At 50.1% G+C, this 18,016-nt stretch overlaps 2 protein-coding genes and 1 long non-coding RNA gene across 8 annotated transcripts in view; 2 read left to right on the top strand and 1 right to left on the bottom strand.

Moving 5' to 3' along the window:
• Positions 1 to 5,646, top strand: part of Cfap57 (cilia and flagella associated protein 57) — a 72,253-nt gene extending 66,607 nt beyond the window's left edge. For 3 of the 4 annotated variants that reach the window (XM_005083869.4, XM_040756799.1, XM_021235131.2), the window contains one exon: positions 5,295 to 5,646. In XM_005083869.4, the coding sequence (XP_005083926.1) occupies positions 5,295 to 5,509 (215 nt within the window). In that variant the 3' untranslated portion in view covers positions 5,510 to 5,646. The remainder of the gene's footprint in view (positions 1 to 5,294) is intronic. The other variant, XM_040756800.1, reaches the window with a different exon arrangement.
• LOC121143966 lies at positions 1,917 to 14,127 on the bottom strand. The gene is made up of 4 exons (XR_005881290.1): positions 14,021 to 14,127; positions 10,972 to 11,155; positions 5,176 to 5,601; positions 1,917 to 4,122 (listed from the first exon to the last, which is right to left on the bottom strand). It is a non-coding gene; the product is annotated as an uncharacterized LOC121143966 (long non-coding RNA).
• On the top strand, positions 13,998 to 17,180 carry Tmem125 (transmembrane protein 125). 3 transcript variants are annotated; one of them, XM_013123434.3, is made up of 4 exons: positions 13,998 to 14,127; positions 14,581 to 14,724; positions 15,368 to 15,504; positions 15,792 to 17,180. In XM_013123434.3, exon 4 carries the CDS (start codon positions 15,931 to 15,933, stop codon positions 16,579 to 16,581), a length of 651 nt encoding a protein of 216 aa, XP_012978888.1. In that variant the 5' UTR covers positions 13,998 to 14,127; positions 14,581 to 14,724; positions 15,368 to 15,504; positions 15,792 to 15,930; the 3' UTR covers positions 16,582 to 17,180. The 3 variants fall into 3 exon arrangements, with proteins under 3 accessions (XP_012978888.1, XP_040612736.1, XP_005083927.1); XM_040756802.1 differs by lacking the exon at positions 14,581 to 14,724 and having other exon boundaries at positions 14,035 to 14,127; XM_005083870.4 differs by lacking the exons at positions 13,998 to 14,127; positions 14,581 to 14,724 and adding an exon at positions 14,769 to 15,028.
• The last annotated feature ends 836 nt before the right edge of the window (positions 17,181 to 18,016 follow it).

Here is an 18,016-nt window from a genome sequence, read left to right on the forward strand (position 1 = left end):
AAGTGAGTTCAGACAGGAAGGCAAAAAGATCCCTGGGGCTTGCTGGCTCCTGGCCTAGCTAAAGAACAACCATCTCCAGGTTGGGTGAGCACTTTCTCAAGGGAATAGGTGGAGATCCATTAGAGGAAGGCATCAGGCGTCCTTGCTGTGGCCTCTGCAAGTACACTTAAGTGTGTACCACAGAAAGAAAGAGGCTGGGGTGGGGGAGGGATAAAAGAGGAGAACAGGAAGGAAGTGGGGAGAAAAAACTACAAATTCACAAAGCATCCTGAAAACTCCTTAGTTGGGACACCTCACACACTCTTTCCCCCCCACCTTCCCCCTTGTAGGAGCTCTTTATATCATTAACTAATGTGGAGATTCCCAGACATATAAAAAAGTTGATAGCAAAATCTGGTGAACTCACAGGAATTCATTTCCCAACTCCAGGAAGCATCAATTCCTGCCACTCTTGTATATCTTCAATATCTGCCCCTGTGCACCTCAGCCCAACACTCACACCATGGACTGTTTGAAAGCAACCAATCTATCCTTCCTCTGCTGCAGCTTTATCCAAAGAACACTCACTTGTGACAGTGGGTGACAAGTAATACCAGTTGTTGACCTCAATTGTGCAAAACCGAAGTCTGACCTTGGATTTTGAAATGTGCACCCGCCCCCTTCCCAAGACAAGCCAGAGCAGAGTACTCATTCTTCAAGTTGTGTAGGAGCTGGCCCGCTTGCTTGGCGGGTGTTTGAGAACCCTTTGAACAAGGGAGCTTTCGTTCCCTAAAGACTACATCAGTTTTAACATTTATATTGTTTCCAAAATTGCAACACAATTAAGTAACAGATCCAGCAGATATACCTGCTTGTTTTTCACTTTCTAAAACCGTATCACTAGAACTTACAGCTAAAGGTGGCTATTCAAAACCATCTTTAAAAAAAGGGCACCAAAGGAAGAAGGGGATGGAGGAGCATCCCTGTTTTCAGAGGCCCAGGGAACTAAATCCTAAGCTGAAAATGAAGACCATAGGAAAAAGAACTAACATATGCTAAACTACCAACGCAGCAAACTATGGGATAAAACCAACAAAGACTATGAAAAGTCAGACTGTTAAAATGAACCCACCAGATGGTAAAATGACTGTCCTGAATTGGATCTTCAGGACCCAAATGGTGGAAGGAGAGAATTGACCTCTATTGTGTGCAGTGGCATACATGGAAATACACACACACACACACACACACACACACACACACAGAGTGGAGGAAACACTGAGTGAGTGAAGTCCTGAGTGAATTTATGCTGTTGACGTGGACATCATGGACCATGCCAAGGGCTGTATCCATGTGGACAACACCCCAAAGCCTCAGCTCCCCGCACCGGGAGATGGTGAAACCTTCCATCCTATTCCAAGTGCAAATGTTGACAGTGTATTGCAAAAAGGAGCCCACTGTGGCTTTCTTCTTCCCATCGACACCCAAATGTTTACAGCCTGAAGAACACTCCCTGCAGAGACTACTCCCTGTTGAGCTGTAGCTAATAATTCTCTGTTCAATCGTAGAATAAACACACTGAGCTTCTGGGGTGGCTGTGGCCTGCTTCTCCATCCTCACTTTTCCTTCTGTCTGTCCTTTCTTCAGTCCTTGCCACCCCAACCAGATCAAATCACATACACATACATGTGCACACACATGAAGAAATAGATGGGTAAAATATAACAAAAATGATTTAATGCCTTATATGTTTAAGGAAATAAAAAAGGAATTAGTGGTGGTGGTGGCTTTTTTTTTTGAGACAGGATTTCTCTGTGTAGCCTTGGCTGTCCTAGAACTCACTCTGTATACTAGGCTGACCTCAAACTTGGAGATCTACCTCTGCCTCTGCCTCCCAAGTGCTGGGATTAAAGATACATGCCACCACTGCCCTACTTTGAAATTTTTTTAAGCAAGAGTATTCTTATATTTTTGGTTGTGAGCCTAGCCTTTAACAGCTGAGCCATCTCTCTAGCCCAAAGCAAGAGTATTCTAAAATTTTACAAATTATACTTAAAAACGACAATTAACTAGTAGAAATGAGAACTGTAATTATTATAATTAGAAACTTAATGAACAAGTTGAGCCATATGGTAGATACACCCATTTGAAGGGAGTATATGTGAACTAAAAGAATGAATATGGTGGCTTGGATTCAGCCCAGAGGGACAACATACACTGAGAGCCAGGGATGGAATGGAATAAGGCGGCAGCTGTCTACACTGAGTCCTCAGAAGATGGGTGTCACCTCAAGGAGTAACGGAGTTTTTCAGAATCAGTGGGAGATGGCGACCACCAGCTCCAGGAATCCCAGTGGTCCCCGAGAGGTTAATTAATAGTTAACCCTACGTCAAAACCACAGAGCACCAAGACAAGGAATGCAGTGCAGTCGGGGAGAAGGGATAGGACACAGGAGCAACAGTGCCAGGTGACAGGTGACTTCCCAGTGGCAACAGTGAGTGCCAGAAATGGTGATGCAGTCCTTTCAGAGCGCTGAAGCTTGGAGGCTATCTCCTCGCTACGAGTCACCAAGGAACGAATGCAGAATGTAGACTCCGAGGCATCTGTAATGATCTAACATGGGGAACACAGCAGCTGAATTGTGGATCCAAATAGCCAACCTCAGAAGACCTGAGACATGGGGCAGAAGCGTCCAAGCCAGGGGATGTGGAACTGAACCATCCCAGGTCTCCTTTTGCATGTCTGTGACTACAGCTGAACAGGCACCACAGAGTACATGTAGACAGCAGGGTGAGAGGACAAGTCAATTATCAGTTCTCATCTTCTTTGTGTGAGACAGGGTGACATGTTCCCCCACCACACAATGTGTGTGATCTCAGGGCCTCTACTGTCTCTAATCCCATCTCCCTGTAGTTCTGAGACTGCACACACACACACACACACACACACACACACACACAAACACACGCACGAGCACACACACACACACAATTATATTGTGCTTCACGTGGGTCTCACTCAGCCATCCCTACTCTGCAGTCTTTGTGTTCTATAAGCATATTAAACTTTTGCGGTGATAGGAGAGCAGGGGAGAAGGAAAGAGGAAATCTTCCAAACCAATAAAGGGGAAATAGACCGAATTTGAAAAAACAGTTCAAGAAAAGAAACGTGATACAGAGTCTAGAAAGGAGGTTGAGGTACGCCCAACTGTATCCCTGACCACTTTCTTGTTTCCCATCCTTTGAAGTTGGATTTGGGGCTGAGAATGTAGCTCTGTGGTGAAACTGCTGTATGTACATGGCCCCTGGGCTCACTCCACAGCACTGTAGATAACCACAGGGGTGACAATAAGAAGCTAATTGTTCAGATAAATTTATCTGTCTATGGAAGGAAGCCAGGTCTGGAAGGTGACAGAGACGGGGCATGTGGGGGGGGGCGAAGGTGGGTGGAGCCTTAAGCGAGAGCTCTCTTCCCAATAGCTGTGGAAGAAGCAGGGTTTATACACCAAAGAAGGGGCCCTGTAAGACCGAACCACAGTGTGGTGAACATTGGCTGTCAGAAAGGAGAGAAAGAGACCAGTGCTGGGAAGAGGCAGGAAAAGCACAACCCAGGCCCTAGAGATACTCACAAGCCAGAGTGGGAGACAGAGCAGGAGCCATAACAGAAGCCCTACAGGCTGTCCACTGGGCCATCTTCCACCAGTTGAACCTAGGAACACTCATGGGACAGTATGTGGCAAGTCGGGTACATTTGTGAAGGTGACTGCTCTAGGTCAGCCTCCAACCCGTAGCTGTGGTTCTGGTGGCCCTTCCTCTGTGGAGAGCCGCTGCCCACCTCGGAGGTCCAGTGACCTCACTCAGTGCTTGAACATCCTGGCCGGCCTTAAAGCCACAGTTTGGAACAACTGTGAGGCACTCTGGGAAGGGTGTGCTCGCGTGGCCAGAAGAGAATCTCGGCACTGAATCTCTCAGACAGACACCAGGACCGTGGCTTCACAGGCACCTCCATCCCAGGGGAAACCAGTGACTGGTTAAGTAGCTGTATGTGAAGGCTACTGAGAGGAACCTGGCTGGAGACAGGAGCTGATGAGGAGGTCACATCACCGAGGAAACAACCAGCAGCAGGAGGATGAAGGGTTGATACCTAGGGAGAAAAAGCACTAGGAGGTGAGGAGCCTTGAGACTGCAGCAAAGGAAGTCTAGGCAGAAGGAGGAAGAACCAGACCCAGGAAGGGCAAGATAAGCCAATCGCTCTTTAAATGCTGGTGCCGTTACACCAGTCAGAGGCCAAGACAAGGCTGACCACTGGCCACCGCTGACTGTTTCCTAGAGAAAGCTGTCTCTCCTTTGGCCTCTGGCATCTGTTCTTTTCTAGTATTTCCCTTAGAGCTACAGGAAAGGGCTGGCAGTGGGCAGGGGAGAGAGGCAGTGCTGTTAAGAATGATGGATAGGGAATGGAGGTCAGAGTTCAGATGTGCTGCTGTGGGGAAGGGCAAAGTCTGCAGGCTATAAACAGATAATCAGCTGGAGCCAAAGCACTGGACCTCACATGCTATTTTTCTCAGTAGCACACAGCAGGACAGACATGGATGGAGGGACCCTGACGGGTCCAGGAGGCACTTGCTTTCTGCCTCGTGTGGGCTGGGCAGGATAGAGGAAATGGAAGAACAAATCAATTAGAAACTAGGGGTGAGGTGGGGGTCAAGAAAATGCAGGGAAAAAACTCCTAGTGGGTCCAGGGGACCAGAAAAGAACGTGAATTTAGGAACCCATCTCATCTCTTGGGCAGAAGGGAATTACAGGAAGACGCAGTCCCAGCTAGCACGGGACTACTGGACAAACAGTAAAAGAGTCCGTGGTCTGAGACTGGTGCACTGGCATGGGAGATGAGGGGACCATCCTAATGAAGAAAGGGGAAGGTGACATGGCTTGGAGGCCAAGATTACTGCTAGGCGTCCAGCCCTTTGAGGCCCAGGCCTGAGATATGCCCAGGGTGGTGGCAAACCCCAGGACAGGAAAGACGGCAAGCTCCAAGGTGCAGGAAGCATAAGCAGGTGACCACATAAAGGGAGGAGAGGAGTCTGTGTCCAGAAGTGCCATCTTTACCAGAGGACTGGCGGCTGGGATCCCAGCGTCGTCCCCAGGGGGCTACACTTGACCTCAGGGAGGCACATGGGCATGGGCAGGTCAGACTTACCACATGGCACAGTCTGTTTATTTCTCCCAGTGTGGAGGCTCTGTGGGTGTTTGGAGGGGATGGAGACTGCAGTAGTTAGTTAGTAACAGGCCACAGTGACCTTGCTTTGTCCCTTACAGTGCTCAGCAAGGACATGGCCAGCATCAGTCCTACTATGCGACTGAATGAACAGGAGGAAACCGGGCGAATCATTGAAATGCAGCGCCTGGAAATCCGCCGCCTCAGAGACCAGATCCAAGAGCAGGAGCAGGTCCCGGGCTTCCACACCATTGCCGGGGTTCGACTCCCTTCCCTCGTCGACTCAGATGTGGATTTTGAAGTGCACAACAAGTGACCTGGGGTGAGCCATTTGCAGCCACAGTCTGAAGCACCATGTGTCGGTCACCAAGCCAGACTTCTACGTGAGTCCCATCGACCTCTTTCATCCTGGAGAGTTGGGGGCATGGTCAGAATAAAGGTATTTGCTCACAACCTTGTCCAACTTCTGCTTAGGGTGGGGGCTCATGGGAAAGCAGGAGAAGAGCCTGAGGACTGGGGACTGTGGGCTCTCCAAAGCCACTGTTGTTTGTTCCTGTGTAGGTACTGGGCAGCCTGCACTGAAGAGATGGGCCAGACCTGGGCTGAGACAGGGCCACCTGCTCACACCTTACGTAGCTCACTTGTTGCTTCCCTCCTGGTTTTCATCTCTCCCGGCCAAGTCAGGACCAAACAGGGCCTCCTCCAATTTCTTCTTATGAAAGATTATATATATATATATATGTATACATACATATATATATATATAGAGGGGGGGGACTTCCTGCCCTTCCTTCTCTTGTCTTCACATCTATGTGTGGTGTGACCTTAGCAGGTTCCTCCATTTCGGGGGACACTCTACACTTTTCTCTCTCTAGTAATGCCTCCAGTCCTAGCCACATGTAGGTACCAAGAAAGAGACTCCTTTATGCAATAATGAATAAAGGCATGGAACTGAAACGTCCCTGGCTTCTGTATGCAGAGAACAGATATCTATATCACTATTTAAGCCCACAGTTCCTCCTGGTCTCTAGTGGTTCCCTCAGGCTGCATGAAGCCGGCCATCTCCTAGACTCCTCAGTTTCCCAAGGCTGCTTTGCCAACACTGTCGGCACTGCTCCTGGGTGTTTTCACAGCATCAACGGAGGGGATCCTATAGAAGCAGGTGGGCTGGTTAGGGAGACGTCGTAGGTGTACTGGTCGCTTGGCCCAGGAAGATGGCTGAGGGGAGGGAGAGGTGGGAGTTAGTCAAAGGAGAGAAAGCATGGCCTGAGCAGGAGAAAAACACAGAGGAAATGGAGCTTTGATGACCAGAAGCAAATTCACTGAGGTTGGCATTCAAATTACAAGCACATAACCAGGAAATGTCCATAGTCAAGACAACACCTTTCTTCCTACAAATGGTTTGAGATTGATTGGCACACGGTCACACAGTCGGGGCTGTGTTGTGACCCTGCTACCCAGTGGCCTCCAAAACCTGTGTCTTTTCATATACTGTGCTGGAGGGGTGCCTGTGCAAACTCTACAGGCCAGGTGGTTGGGGGCATCGGAATGTGACTCCCAGAGAATCTTAGCAAGATGGAAAGGGGGTGGAAAATGCTCCAGATGAGCTAACTTATCCCGAAGCTTTATGTGACTGCTGCCCAGTGGATGGAGAGGAGGAGGACAGAGCAGCAGCTGAGGCTGAGGAGGGCCCCAGCTAGTGCCTGGGCCAGCGGCTTGTTTTCTCAGCTGTAGAGGATGAACACAGCTTGAGCCTGGGCCAGCGGCTCGGCTGTCTTCTCAGCTCTCCACATCCTGCCTTCTGTGCTCCTATACCTAGCTGGGTGGCCCTGGTTCACTGACTGCTACCTCTCGGACACACACACACACACACACACACACACACACACACACACACACACGCACGCACGCACGCACGCACGCACACACACACACACACACACACTTTGCCCATCTTAACTTCATGGGGGCGGTAGAAGGCGGCCCTCCTTCGTGACAGTCATCTTCTCCTCGAGGTCTCTTCTGTTGGTTGACCCCTCACTGGTCGCCTGAACCTGGTAGTCGTCCCATCCCCCACAGCAGCTGTAGAGGCCGAGCCAGTCACCCACTGGCACATGAAATCAGCTCTTGCTCTTGTGTTTGCAGTCCATCACTGAGCTCTGGGGACTCATTCAACGAGTGTGACAGCTAGTGGCTTTGGGAGAAGCTTGTCATTCCAGTGTAAGAGCCTTCAGAATTACTCCTAAGCCCTGGATATCCAATGGGCACCCCCACCCCCAAATTCTTCTAGAATCTCAGCATCAGTTATGGCCAGACGGTGTAAATTACTCAGATCTTAGGTGTGCCTTCTCTGCCACCCTGTTCTCTTAGCACAAGAGACTCCAACCCCACAGTCAGAGTCTTGGTGTCACCGTCCACCTTTCTCCACTGTGTGTGCATCAGCCATTACTCACCAGCTGTCCCCAAGAGGTACTGAGGGGCACAGGCAGTCCCAGGAGTAGCTGTATGATTAGGTAGTACTCATTACAAATATTGCTCTGAATTCAGAAAGGAAAGAGAACTGATGTCTCAGGATCAGGAGCAGGGCTCATCCTCCCTGAGCACCCCAAGACCATCAGAGACTCAAGAGAGTGGTTATGCTTTATGTCCACGCAGTCATAAGTGGAGCCACACTGGGAGGCACATTTATAAGGACATAACCTTGCCATGTGCCAGGCAGCAGGAGGGGCCAACATTACTGATTATCTGCTGTGGCTGGTAGGTTTGCAAGAGCTGGTATTTATTGCTCATCTATTAAGTATCACATGGTAGAACAGGACAGGGGCACCTACTATGAACAAGGATGTCCTAGGCACATCCTGAGTGTATTAATGGGGTAAGTGTTAAAATTGGGACTATGAGTTCTAGCAGAAGGCTACAGGTGTCCTTCTTTGGCTACAACTCCAGGCAGCTAAAGCAAAGAGAGGGAGAATTTGTTTTCTGGCTCCACTAGTGTCTCACAGGCTTTCCTTTGGCACAGAAACACCCAAGCCTCAAGAAGGAACTGAGCCAGGGCTCGGGACACAGCTGGAGCCCATCTCCCTCTCTTGTCTAGGACCCTCTGTGCAAACAGAAATCCCAAGTTCAAATGGCAGAAGTGCCTTTTAATACTGCTCCTCAAAAGCCCCAAGCATAAATGAAATCTCCAGTCCATTTTTAAAGATTTAGTGTGTGTGTGTGTATATGTGTGTGTGCACGCGCGTGTGCATATGCACATGGATGAGTGTAAGTGCCCATGGAGTCCAGAAAACCACATCAGCACATCAGATCCTCTGGAACTGGAGTTTCAGGTATTTGTGAGCCTTTCTCCAGGACTATCCTCTGAGATAAACTATGATCATCTTCATGAGTTCAACTGTGCCCACTTGCTCCCGCCAACAGCTGGGCTGATTGACTGTGGTGCCAGAGGGACCCTCCCTGAGGATTCAGCTGCAACTCCCAACAAGGTGTATACAATTTTGGCCTAATTAGATGGACTTGGGGGGCGGGGATGGGGTGGGGGGATTTACTGTATATAGATAGAAGAGCCAGGAGAACAGTTCCATCTATGCATCCATGGGGGAGTTGTCATCCGTTCTGGGTGCAGACTTTCCATGGGTGCACCCTCCCACCCATGACCTCCACTGTTCTGTAAGGAAGTCTAATAAATTCATTGCTTCCTCAAAGTGAACTTGATTGGATTGTACCCCAGCTTGTCACTGAGACCTTCAGAGAGATGTAGGCATAGTTTACTTCTCTCCCAGGGAAGGAATTTTAGCAATCGAGCAGTTTGACATGTGTCCTGGGAACTGAACACATGTCCTCTGCAAGAATAGTGTCTACTCTTGAGCACTGCACCATCTCAGCCCCTCTGACTCAATCTTAAATTGCTCAAAGGGAAACTTTGGGGCCTAGTCTGAACCTGGGGCTTACCTATACTCAGTCAACTGTAGACACGGGGTTGAGCCACAAAATACAGTCCTAGTCCCTGGAGCTCTTATCTGGAAAGAGGATGGCATCGTAAGTGGGACCTATGCCACCCCCAAACATGTCTGCCTAGAGGAATGGTCAGTTACCAGGCAGAGGCATAAATCCCCTGATGCCCTGCAGCTAGCTACCCTGTGCTGTGTCCGTTTTGCTCCTAACTCTTCCTCCCAGATAACAGGAACATTAGCTCCCAGCTGACTCCTGTGTCCTCTGCACAATACCCGTTCACAAAAGGGGTACAATAACTTTTTGCAGAATAAATGGATTCTATCACTTAATTCCCCTCGTAATTATTCACTAAGTCTTGTTATGTGTGACAGAGAAAGAGACCTAGACCACCAAGTATGTCCTGGTTAGGTTTTGGGGATTTTGTTTTTGTTTTTGTCAACATGACACAAGCTAGAGTCACTTGAGAAGCGGGAACCTCAGTTGAGAAAATGTCTTCACTGATTGACCGGTAGGCAAGTCAATAGGCCATTTCTTGGTTGATGATTTGGGAGGATCCAGCACTCTGTGGGTGATTCTGTCCCTGGACTAGTGGTCTTAAGTGTTCATTGCAAGCAGGCTAAGCAAACCACAGGAAGTGAGCCAGTAGGCAGTACTCCTCCATGACCTCTGCATCAGCTCCTGTCTCCAGGTTCCTACCTGCAGTGATGGACTGTGATGTAGAAGAGTAAGCAAAATAAACCCTTTCCTTTCCCAAGCTGTCTTTGGTCATGGCGTTTTAACATAGCAGTAGAAACCTAGCAGGTTTTCTAAAATTACCTAACTAGAGCTGGGATTTGATACTTCAAGATCAGCCTAGCTCCAAAACCAGGATTCCACTCAGTCCTTCAACAACCATGAGTTGCACACATATTGTTCTAGCTCAATGCTGGAAACACAGCATTGAAAAAACAAAGCAAATCCTTCCTTGTAAAGGTCATACTTGAAGAAAAAGACCAACAATAATGAGTGTGTGGGGGTGATAAGGGGAAGGGCAAGGGAATAAAGGGAATAAGGGGATGAGAAATGCCGGGGAGACAGTGATTTAGACAGGGTAGCCAGGGAACTCGTCTGAGAAGGGGCTGTACACTACTGTCCTTGAAGCCCAATAGCCACCATCTTTGGGAGCTCAGCTGAGCCACTTGCAAAAGATCAAGCCAGCTAGGCTTGTTGACGTTTACATCTCCTCACAGGGGGAGCAGAGAGGGTCACAGGGCCCTCATCTTGAGTATCAGCCACTCCATACCACCTCTGTGGCATGTGTGTATCTCTGCTCTAATTACATGTGGCCTTCAGGAGTATATAAGCCAAGGAAGACTAGTGAAGGGGATGTTGTGGGGTATCCATCAGAGAAGACAGCTCAGACAGGGGTTTAAACCAATAGAAAGTCTTCATTAGCTAGTCACTGACTACACTGGATATTTGGGATCCTGTTGGGGTGAGCTTTTAAGTACAAAAAAGCATGTTCTGGCTTGGCATACTTCAGTTAACAAGAACAGTTAGCCAGAAGCAGAACTACAGAAGCCAAAAAGGTTAGTGTGTTTAGAGACGTTCCTAAGGCTATGGACTTGGGTAGATTAGGCCTTTGTTTTCATTTTGGCAAGTGATGCTGTCTATGTGCTGAGTTTTACAGCCTGAATGGTACTTCCATGGAGTCAGTTGTACGAAGGTCTGGGGACCTATTACAGGGGACTCCATCTATGCAACTGCAGGAAAGGCATCATCCCTACTGGGTAGACTTTCCAGTGTGCCTTTTTGGTGGGAAGTGCCCACATTCTAGTAACTTACCCATCATCTATGCTCTGGAAGTAATCCCAATAAACTCATTGGTTCCCGGAGTGAACTTTAGTGGAATCAAATCATTGAGACCTCAGGAGAAGGGGCAGACATAGCTTATATCTTCCCCTGGGAATGGATTTTAACAGCTGACGGTGACATTTGAGCTCATTCCTGAAGGTATGGATGGAATCATCTGAAAGGAGAGCAGACAGATTCTGAGGCAGGGAGATGACATCAAAGAGGGCCTCAAAGACCAAGCAAGGGCCCAGTCTGCTCATGGGAGGAACTCAGGCATGCAGTGGCGCTACCCAGGCTCACTTCAGCCTCTGGCTGAGCAAAGGTGGGATCTCCACAGAAGCAGGGAGATGCCCTTCAGCTCCTCTGCCCTTCCCCTGCACTCCCCCCTCAGACCTACACCTTCCTGCAGGTCCATTTCCACCTTCACCTCCTGACCCGCCATTCCTGCCCCTGTGAACTGCCCCTACAACCTCAGCTTTAGAAATAGGGTTCAGCACTAACTTTGAACCACTGACCCTCCCACTGAGGAAGCTTTAGGCCGTTTCCTCCTCAACAGACTCCAAAGGGAAAGAGAAAAGGAAGAACATGCTCAGAGACTGGTTCCCAGGCCCAGCTCTGTCAGCAGGAGACTAGACTTTCCTAGAGACCAGGATATCCCCAGTGTTCAGATCGAATCCAGGCTGGCAAGCTCTGCTCTCCCTAGCATGTTTCTTATAAAGGGGGAACATTTATAATGTTTTGCAAAGTGGCAGGATTAACACCCACAGTGTCACATGATGTCCCCCATTTTCAGCCTGCACTGCAGCAGTCAACCAACCCTAAACTTTTCTTCAGGGAAAAGTCAGCCAGAATTGTGCTCCCCAGTAAGGACACAGCCACAGGTAGAGGTGGTTCCAGGGTACTTGGTGTGCAGCTAATTTGAACCGAGATACACTTTGTATATATAATAAAAGACTTTTAAGGAGCACATTAATACCTCCTATAATGAAATATATTTTAGAATTCAAATACATGTATTTTTGTAGCACTGGGGATGGGAACCTAGTGCTGAGCTACCGCTGGGCTAACAGCCCAGCAAATACATTCATTTTTATGTGTTAATTCTGCCTGTGTCTTTTGAAACAGGCTATCAGGAAGGTTTAAATTACATAAATAAGTTACATACATATACACACAAAGCAGGCTGTTCTGTGGTTAGGAGGCTCCGTGTCATCTGCACAGGACAAAGCAAAGAGAAAGCCAGGCCAGGCAATTATCCTGGAAACAGTTCATGGGAAGAAATAACCTGGATTTCATGTTGCTGTTGTTTTGGTTTCTGTGTGTGTGTGTGTGTGTGTGTGTGTGTGTGTGTGTGTGTTTGTCTTGGGATTTTTTCTTTTTATTTCATACATATCAAAAGAAGAGAGGAAAAGATATACTAACATATATTGTAGAGTAGAGGATATGTGACAGTTCACACACCCTCCAGCCAGCCACCCTAAGGCCACTTGGGGCACGGTGTTTGAGAACCTGGTTGGCCGACTGGAAGCAGAGCCCTGAACTACACTCCTGTTCCCCTTCTGAACATCTGCATTGTCCAGACGCATCCCTGAGGCACTCGAGGCCCAGCCTAGGCCCAACTTGTCTTTCTGGTTTCATTCCAAATACTCAAGGCTCAAAATAGTCACCTGTTAGTTCACACCCCCTCCCCCTGTTTTTCGAGACAGCTCTGGCTGTCATGGAACTCACTATAGAACAGGCTGGCCTGCCACTTTGGCCAACAGGGTTTTTGTTTTGTGTTGTATTGGTTGTCTTTTTAAATAGTATTTTTTTTATTTTATATGCATTGGTGTTTTGCCTGCAAGTATGTCTGTGTGAGGGTGTCAGGTCCCCTGGAACTAGAGATACAGATAGTTGCGGGCCACCACATGGGTGCTAGGACTTGAATCTGGGTTCACACCCTTAGTTAGCCGACTGCTCAACAAACGTTTTTCAACTGCCCTGCACATACAGGCTACAACAGAGTGCTGGCTGCTGAGATGACAGTCCATCTGTCCCTCGTTAGTAGACTGGTGACTATGCCTAGACTGGCTGGGGATACACATCTGGGGGATGGGGGACGTGAAAGCTAGCTAAAGGACAATTAAGAGCATGAAAAGCAGTTGTGGATGAAGGTAGGGGATCAGGAGCACTGCCAAATCGGCCAGGTCAAATGGGGCATCTCAGCTGCATCATTGGCAAGATCAGGCAGAGGCAGCCCTGAGTTCAAAGGGCAGGTGGAGGACAGTTGATAGAACTGAAGGACACTCTGACTGGAGGGCAAGGGCTTCTGGTGCCTTGGAAGGGGTGTGGCACTTACACAAGAAGTGCTTACTCTTGGGAGCTCCAGCTATCCTCCTGAAAGGGCCTCTCCCTAACCATGGGGCAGGCTGACCCTGCTACCCCATGCCCAGTTGAGGCCTCAAGAAAAAGAAACCAAGGGCTTACTGGGGGAAAGTTCAAGATGGAGCTACCAGGGCAAGGGTTTGGGTATCACTGATGTTGGGCTATGGTGCTGAGGCTGGCTTTGAGGCTGGCTGAGTTGGATGTTGGACGCCTAGGCTCAAGGATAGAAGTTAATACCGGGGCTGAGGACACAGCTGGGATTTAGAACTAAAGTCCAGAATCAGCTGGAGTAAGGAACTGGAGCTGAGGTTTCAGACCAGGTGCAAGGCTTCCCGGGGGCTATCCTCCAGCCTCGGCCTCTCAGAGCACAAAGATTACAGGCCTAGACTGTAATCACGTGCATGCTTGGTAGTAGGTGCTCAGGGAGGGGCTAAGGGGAAGGTGCGGTTGGATTTGAGGGAGGTGGGCTGGGGCTCAGACAGGGCAGAGGGACAGCATTCTTTGTTCCTGCTGACCGAGTCTACATATTGTGTTCCAGACCGAACAGCAGCAGACGGGAGCCCCTCCCTTCCCGGGAATGTCTCAGCCCCACAGAAGGCGCCGGGCCACGTCAGCCAATTGGCTCTGGCCCTGCCCTGGAAACAGCACCTGTTAATCCCCCCTCCTTCCAGCATACCTGGATGCAGGTTAGGCAGGTGAAGCGTCTCCCCGGAAACGGAGCTAGAGCGCCCCACCTGCTGGGTCCTGCCTGCTCAAATCGGATCCAGCACAGCCAGACTTCTCGTGAGTGCCCCACACCTCCCCACCCACCTTTCCACTGATTCTGCTACTGGGAACCTCCACCCACCTTGGGGTCGTTCCCCCAGTAGGCCTGTGCCAGCACCTTCACACCAGCATGCCACTGTGCGGGGGGAAGGGGGTTGTTGCTGGGACAGACTCCGCCTATTGCCCCGCCCCCAACACCCGTGGGGGCGTGGGCATCTTCCACGCCCACTTTGCGTGCAGGGGCAACCCCCGCAGAAGACAGAGAGATAGTGGAGTCAGAAAACTGTCTCTTTGGAGTAAAATCCGGTTCTTAGTTGTATGGTCCGTGTGGTCTCCAGACCTAGGCTCTCTGAGTCTTTCTTACTAAAAAAGTATGTTTTGAGTCCCTTTGCCCCATGGGAGTCTGGAAAGGAAGGTATCAGATGACTCCTTCCCCTCCTCAAATTAAACTCCTCTGTCCTCCCTTCTCAGATAAGGGCTCTAAGACGAGAACTGGGGCTTCCCTGTCCCACTCAAGCCCCTCCTGGACTAGCAGCTGGCACCTACAGGATCTGTCTCTCCTGCTGCAGGAAGCCCGGCTCCTGGCCGGCAGCGCTAGCTTTATTTTTACCTGGTGTGAGTCATGCTATCTGTCCTCTAGGGAACAGGTTAAATGAGTAACACTGTTAGATCCCTCCCCACATTCCCACGGTGGGAAGGACTAAGCTGAGGTTCAAATCCAGAGCCCTCCTTTGCTGCCTTAGAGAACACGTGGAGGGTATAGTGGGGGTAGACCACTGCGGAGCAATCAGGCCAGTGAGGGAGGGGGGGCAGTTCTGGGCGAGAACTGAGGAGGGACAGGACAAGATCTGTTTAGAGGCAAGAGGCAGCCCCTGAGGACTCGAATTGGCAACAGCAGAGGGAGTTGAGGAGCCTCGAGGTGAGCTGAGGGGTGCTGAGGGGTGGTAGTATCGTCTTGAGGAAGCAACACAGGAGGAACAGGTTAGGGTAAGATGAGGAACTTGGGTTGGGCCTTGTTGCATCAGAGATGACTTTGGCCCAGCAGGAAAATCAGCACTGGAAAGAGATTTGGAGCCTGCATCTTTTATTCCAAAACAAAGATAGGGTGGGACTAGAGGAAGAAGTGTGTGTTAGGGGTCAGGTGCTAACCCACAGAGAAAGAAGGCTACAGTCCTCTGAGAGAAAGGTCAGGGTCAGCCTGCTGGTTCCAGAAGGGTTAAGTCACCAGCCTCCCCTCCCCACAACTCCTCCCATCCAGGACCCAGCAGTGACAGCTGAGGCCATGTGAGTCTGATCCTGAATGAGGCTTTATCCGACTGTCCTCCGTCCAGTCATCCACTGTGGCACCAGCTCCCTCGGACAGCCTGGATGACAGAGACGGCCAGCACTAGAGAGGTCAGGGGCTGGGCAAGGGGATTCCTTGAAGAGGAGGGGGGGGCTCTGTGATGGAGGAAGCTGCTGGGGCCAGGGGAGGTGCTTTCCCAAGGTCCAGTGCTGGGGCTGCAGTTTTTAGGGACAAGTCCTATAGAGCCAGGGGAAGATTCTCAGGTGTGTGTGTGTGTGTGTGTGTGTGTGTGTGTGTGTGTGTGTGTGTGTGTGTGTGTGTGTGGTTTCCTTAAGAGGCCCAGGTGAGGCTGTGAGGGCTAGACGGGTCGGAAATAACATGTGGTCCTGTCCTGCAGGTGATGGTAGCCATATTCTGGACAGAGAGGAGGAGACTGCGCCTCTAGCTGCCAACCAGGTGATGGGGACACCCGGCCATGATAGACACCCTATGAGCCCTGACATTCATCTTCTAACCTGACCCTGCCTGACCAAGCCATGTCCCAAGAAGCCTCAGTGGCCAGGGGGCTGCCCCCAGATGTGCTGGCAGAGCAGGTGGAACTATGGTGGTCCCAGCAGCCCCGGCGCTCGTTGCTCTGTTTCTCCGTGGCCGTGGGCCTTGTGGCAGGCTGTGGGGCAGGTGGTGTGGCGCTGCTGTCCTCCACCAGCAGCCGCTCTGGTGAATGGCGACTAGCCGTGGGCACTGTGCTCTGCCTGCTGGCCCTGATGGTTCTGGTGAAGCAGCTGATGAGCTCTGCCGTGCAGGATATGAACTGCTTACGCCAGGCCCAGCACGTGGCCTTGCTGCGCAGTGGTGGAGGGGCCGACGCCGTCGTAGTGCTGCTCAGTGGCTTTGTGCTGCTGGTCACTGGCCTGACCCTGGCTGGGCTGGCTGCTGCCCCGGCCCCAGCTCGGCCACTGGCTGCCATGCTGTCCGTGGGCATTACCCTGGCTTCCTTGGGCTCAGTCTTGCTGCTGGGTTTGCTGCTGTATCAGGTGGGTGTGAGTGGACACTGCCCCCCGATCTGTACAGCTGCACCCTCCACCCAAAACAGCCACGGTGGTAACAGCAGCATCTTTAGCATCTCAGGACAGTTGTCCTCTGGCCAGCGTCATGAGACCACCTCCAGCATTGCCAGCCTCATCTGACAGAGATGGAGCCCTTCTTCCCATGACCTGACTCAGTGTCCCCGGAACTTGTGGCAGGCACAGGTTCATGCATGTATGTGTGCCCCCCTGCCATGGGATTGCATGGTATGTGTTTAGGAGCATGTGTGTACACACACATCCACACCATGAGGAGGTGAGTGATGGATGCCTCCTCGTGGCTGAAATTTGTGTCCATGGACTGTCATGCTCTCTGCCTGGTTCTGGGGTCTCTAGGCACATCTGGAATTCCTGAAGACTTGACCTGTGTTTCCAAGACCTTACAACTCCAGCCTTGCCCTATGACATCATCGAGGATCTCCACAGAAGTGCTCGTTGCCTACCCATGAATACCCCCAGTGAATGCTCTTTAGAAAGAGCAACTCTTGGCAAAGCAGAGGGAAATGGCTTCCTGATGAGATGGACCTGGACCGGAAATGCCTTTGAGCTTGTAACCTAGCAGCTGGGGCCTGGGTGAGGTGACTATTAGCCTCTCTTGCTTCTGTTCTTAGAACAGTGTTACCACTGATTTTTAGGATTAAATGCCATTGTGAATGACATGTCTGGACTCCTGGAAAACGTGCAATAAAAGGGTGACTACAGTTGTTGTTGTCTTCACCTCACCATCTCATCTCAGAGACCCTCATCCCCCAACCCTATAGCCCACTCACTTCAGGCTCTGATGCCATAATGTCTTAGGTAGACCTGAGGTTTCTCTTCTCATGAGAGAAGTGGGAAGGTCAAGGGGGTTACACAGTAGGTTTCTGGACCCAGAGAAAGTAGGGGAACCTAGTCCTTCACATTTGTTCACTTGCTAATTCAAAGGGAGATTTAACCACAGGTATTGGTGACTGTTTCTCTAGAAATGTGCCCCCTGCCCTATACAGTCAAGCCCTGAGGGATGGCTTGGAGGGTATGTCTCCCTCCCCTACCTGTGAAACAAGGTCAGCCTACAATCCGTGTGGCCCCTGGACCAGTTGACCTGCTTCTGGGTTCCAGGCACAGAAGAGGTGTTGGAGCCCTTCTAAGGCAGTAAGTCACTTTCTGCTTGGAATCACTGTGGAAGGGATCTCTCTTTCTGTGGTATGAGTTTCCAGGTAACAAGAACGTAAGTGGCTGCTTTTGCCACTTCCAGCTACACAAAGTGCAGACTATGTGAAGACACTGGAGACCTGTCTCCTAAAAGATGCAGATTCCGGAGAAACGTGAAGTGTCAAATTGATGCTATAATGCAGCGTTTCTCAACTGTAGGTCAAGACCCATTAGGGGTCAAATGACCTTTTCACAGGGGTCACATATCAGATATCCTGCATATCAGATATTTATATTATGCTTTATAACATTAGCAAAGTTACAGTTATAAAGTAGCAAAGAAATAATTTCATGGTTGGGTGTCACCACAACACAAGGAACTGTATTAAAGGGTCACAGCATTAGG

The sequence above is a fragment of the Mesocricetus auratus genome, unplaced genomic scaffold, assembly GCF_017639785.1.
Source record: "Mesocricetus auratus isolate SY011 unplaced genomic scaffold, BCM_Maur_2.0 Super-Scaffold_100014, whole genome shotgun sequence".
Lineage (NCBI taxonomy): Eukaryota > Metazoa > Chordata > Mammalia > Rodentia > Cricetidae > Mesocricetus > Mesocricetus auratus.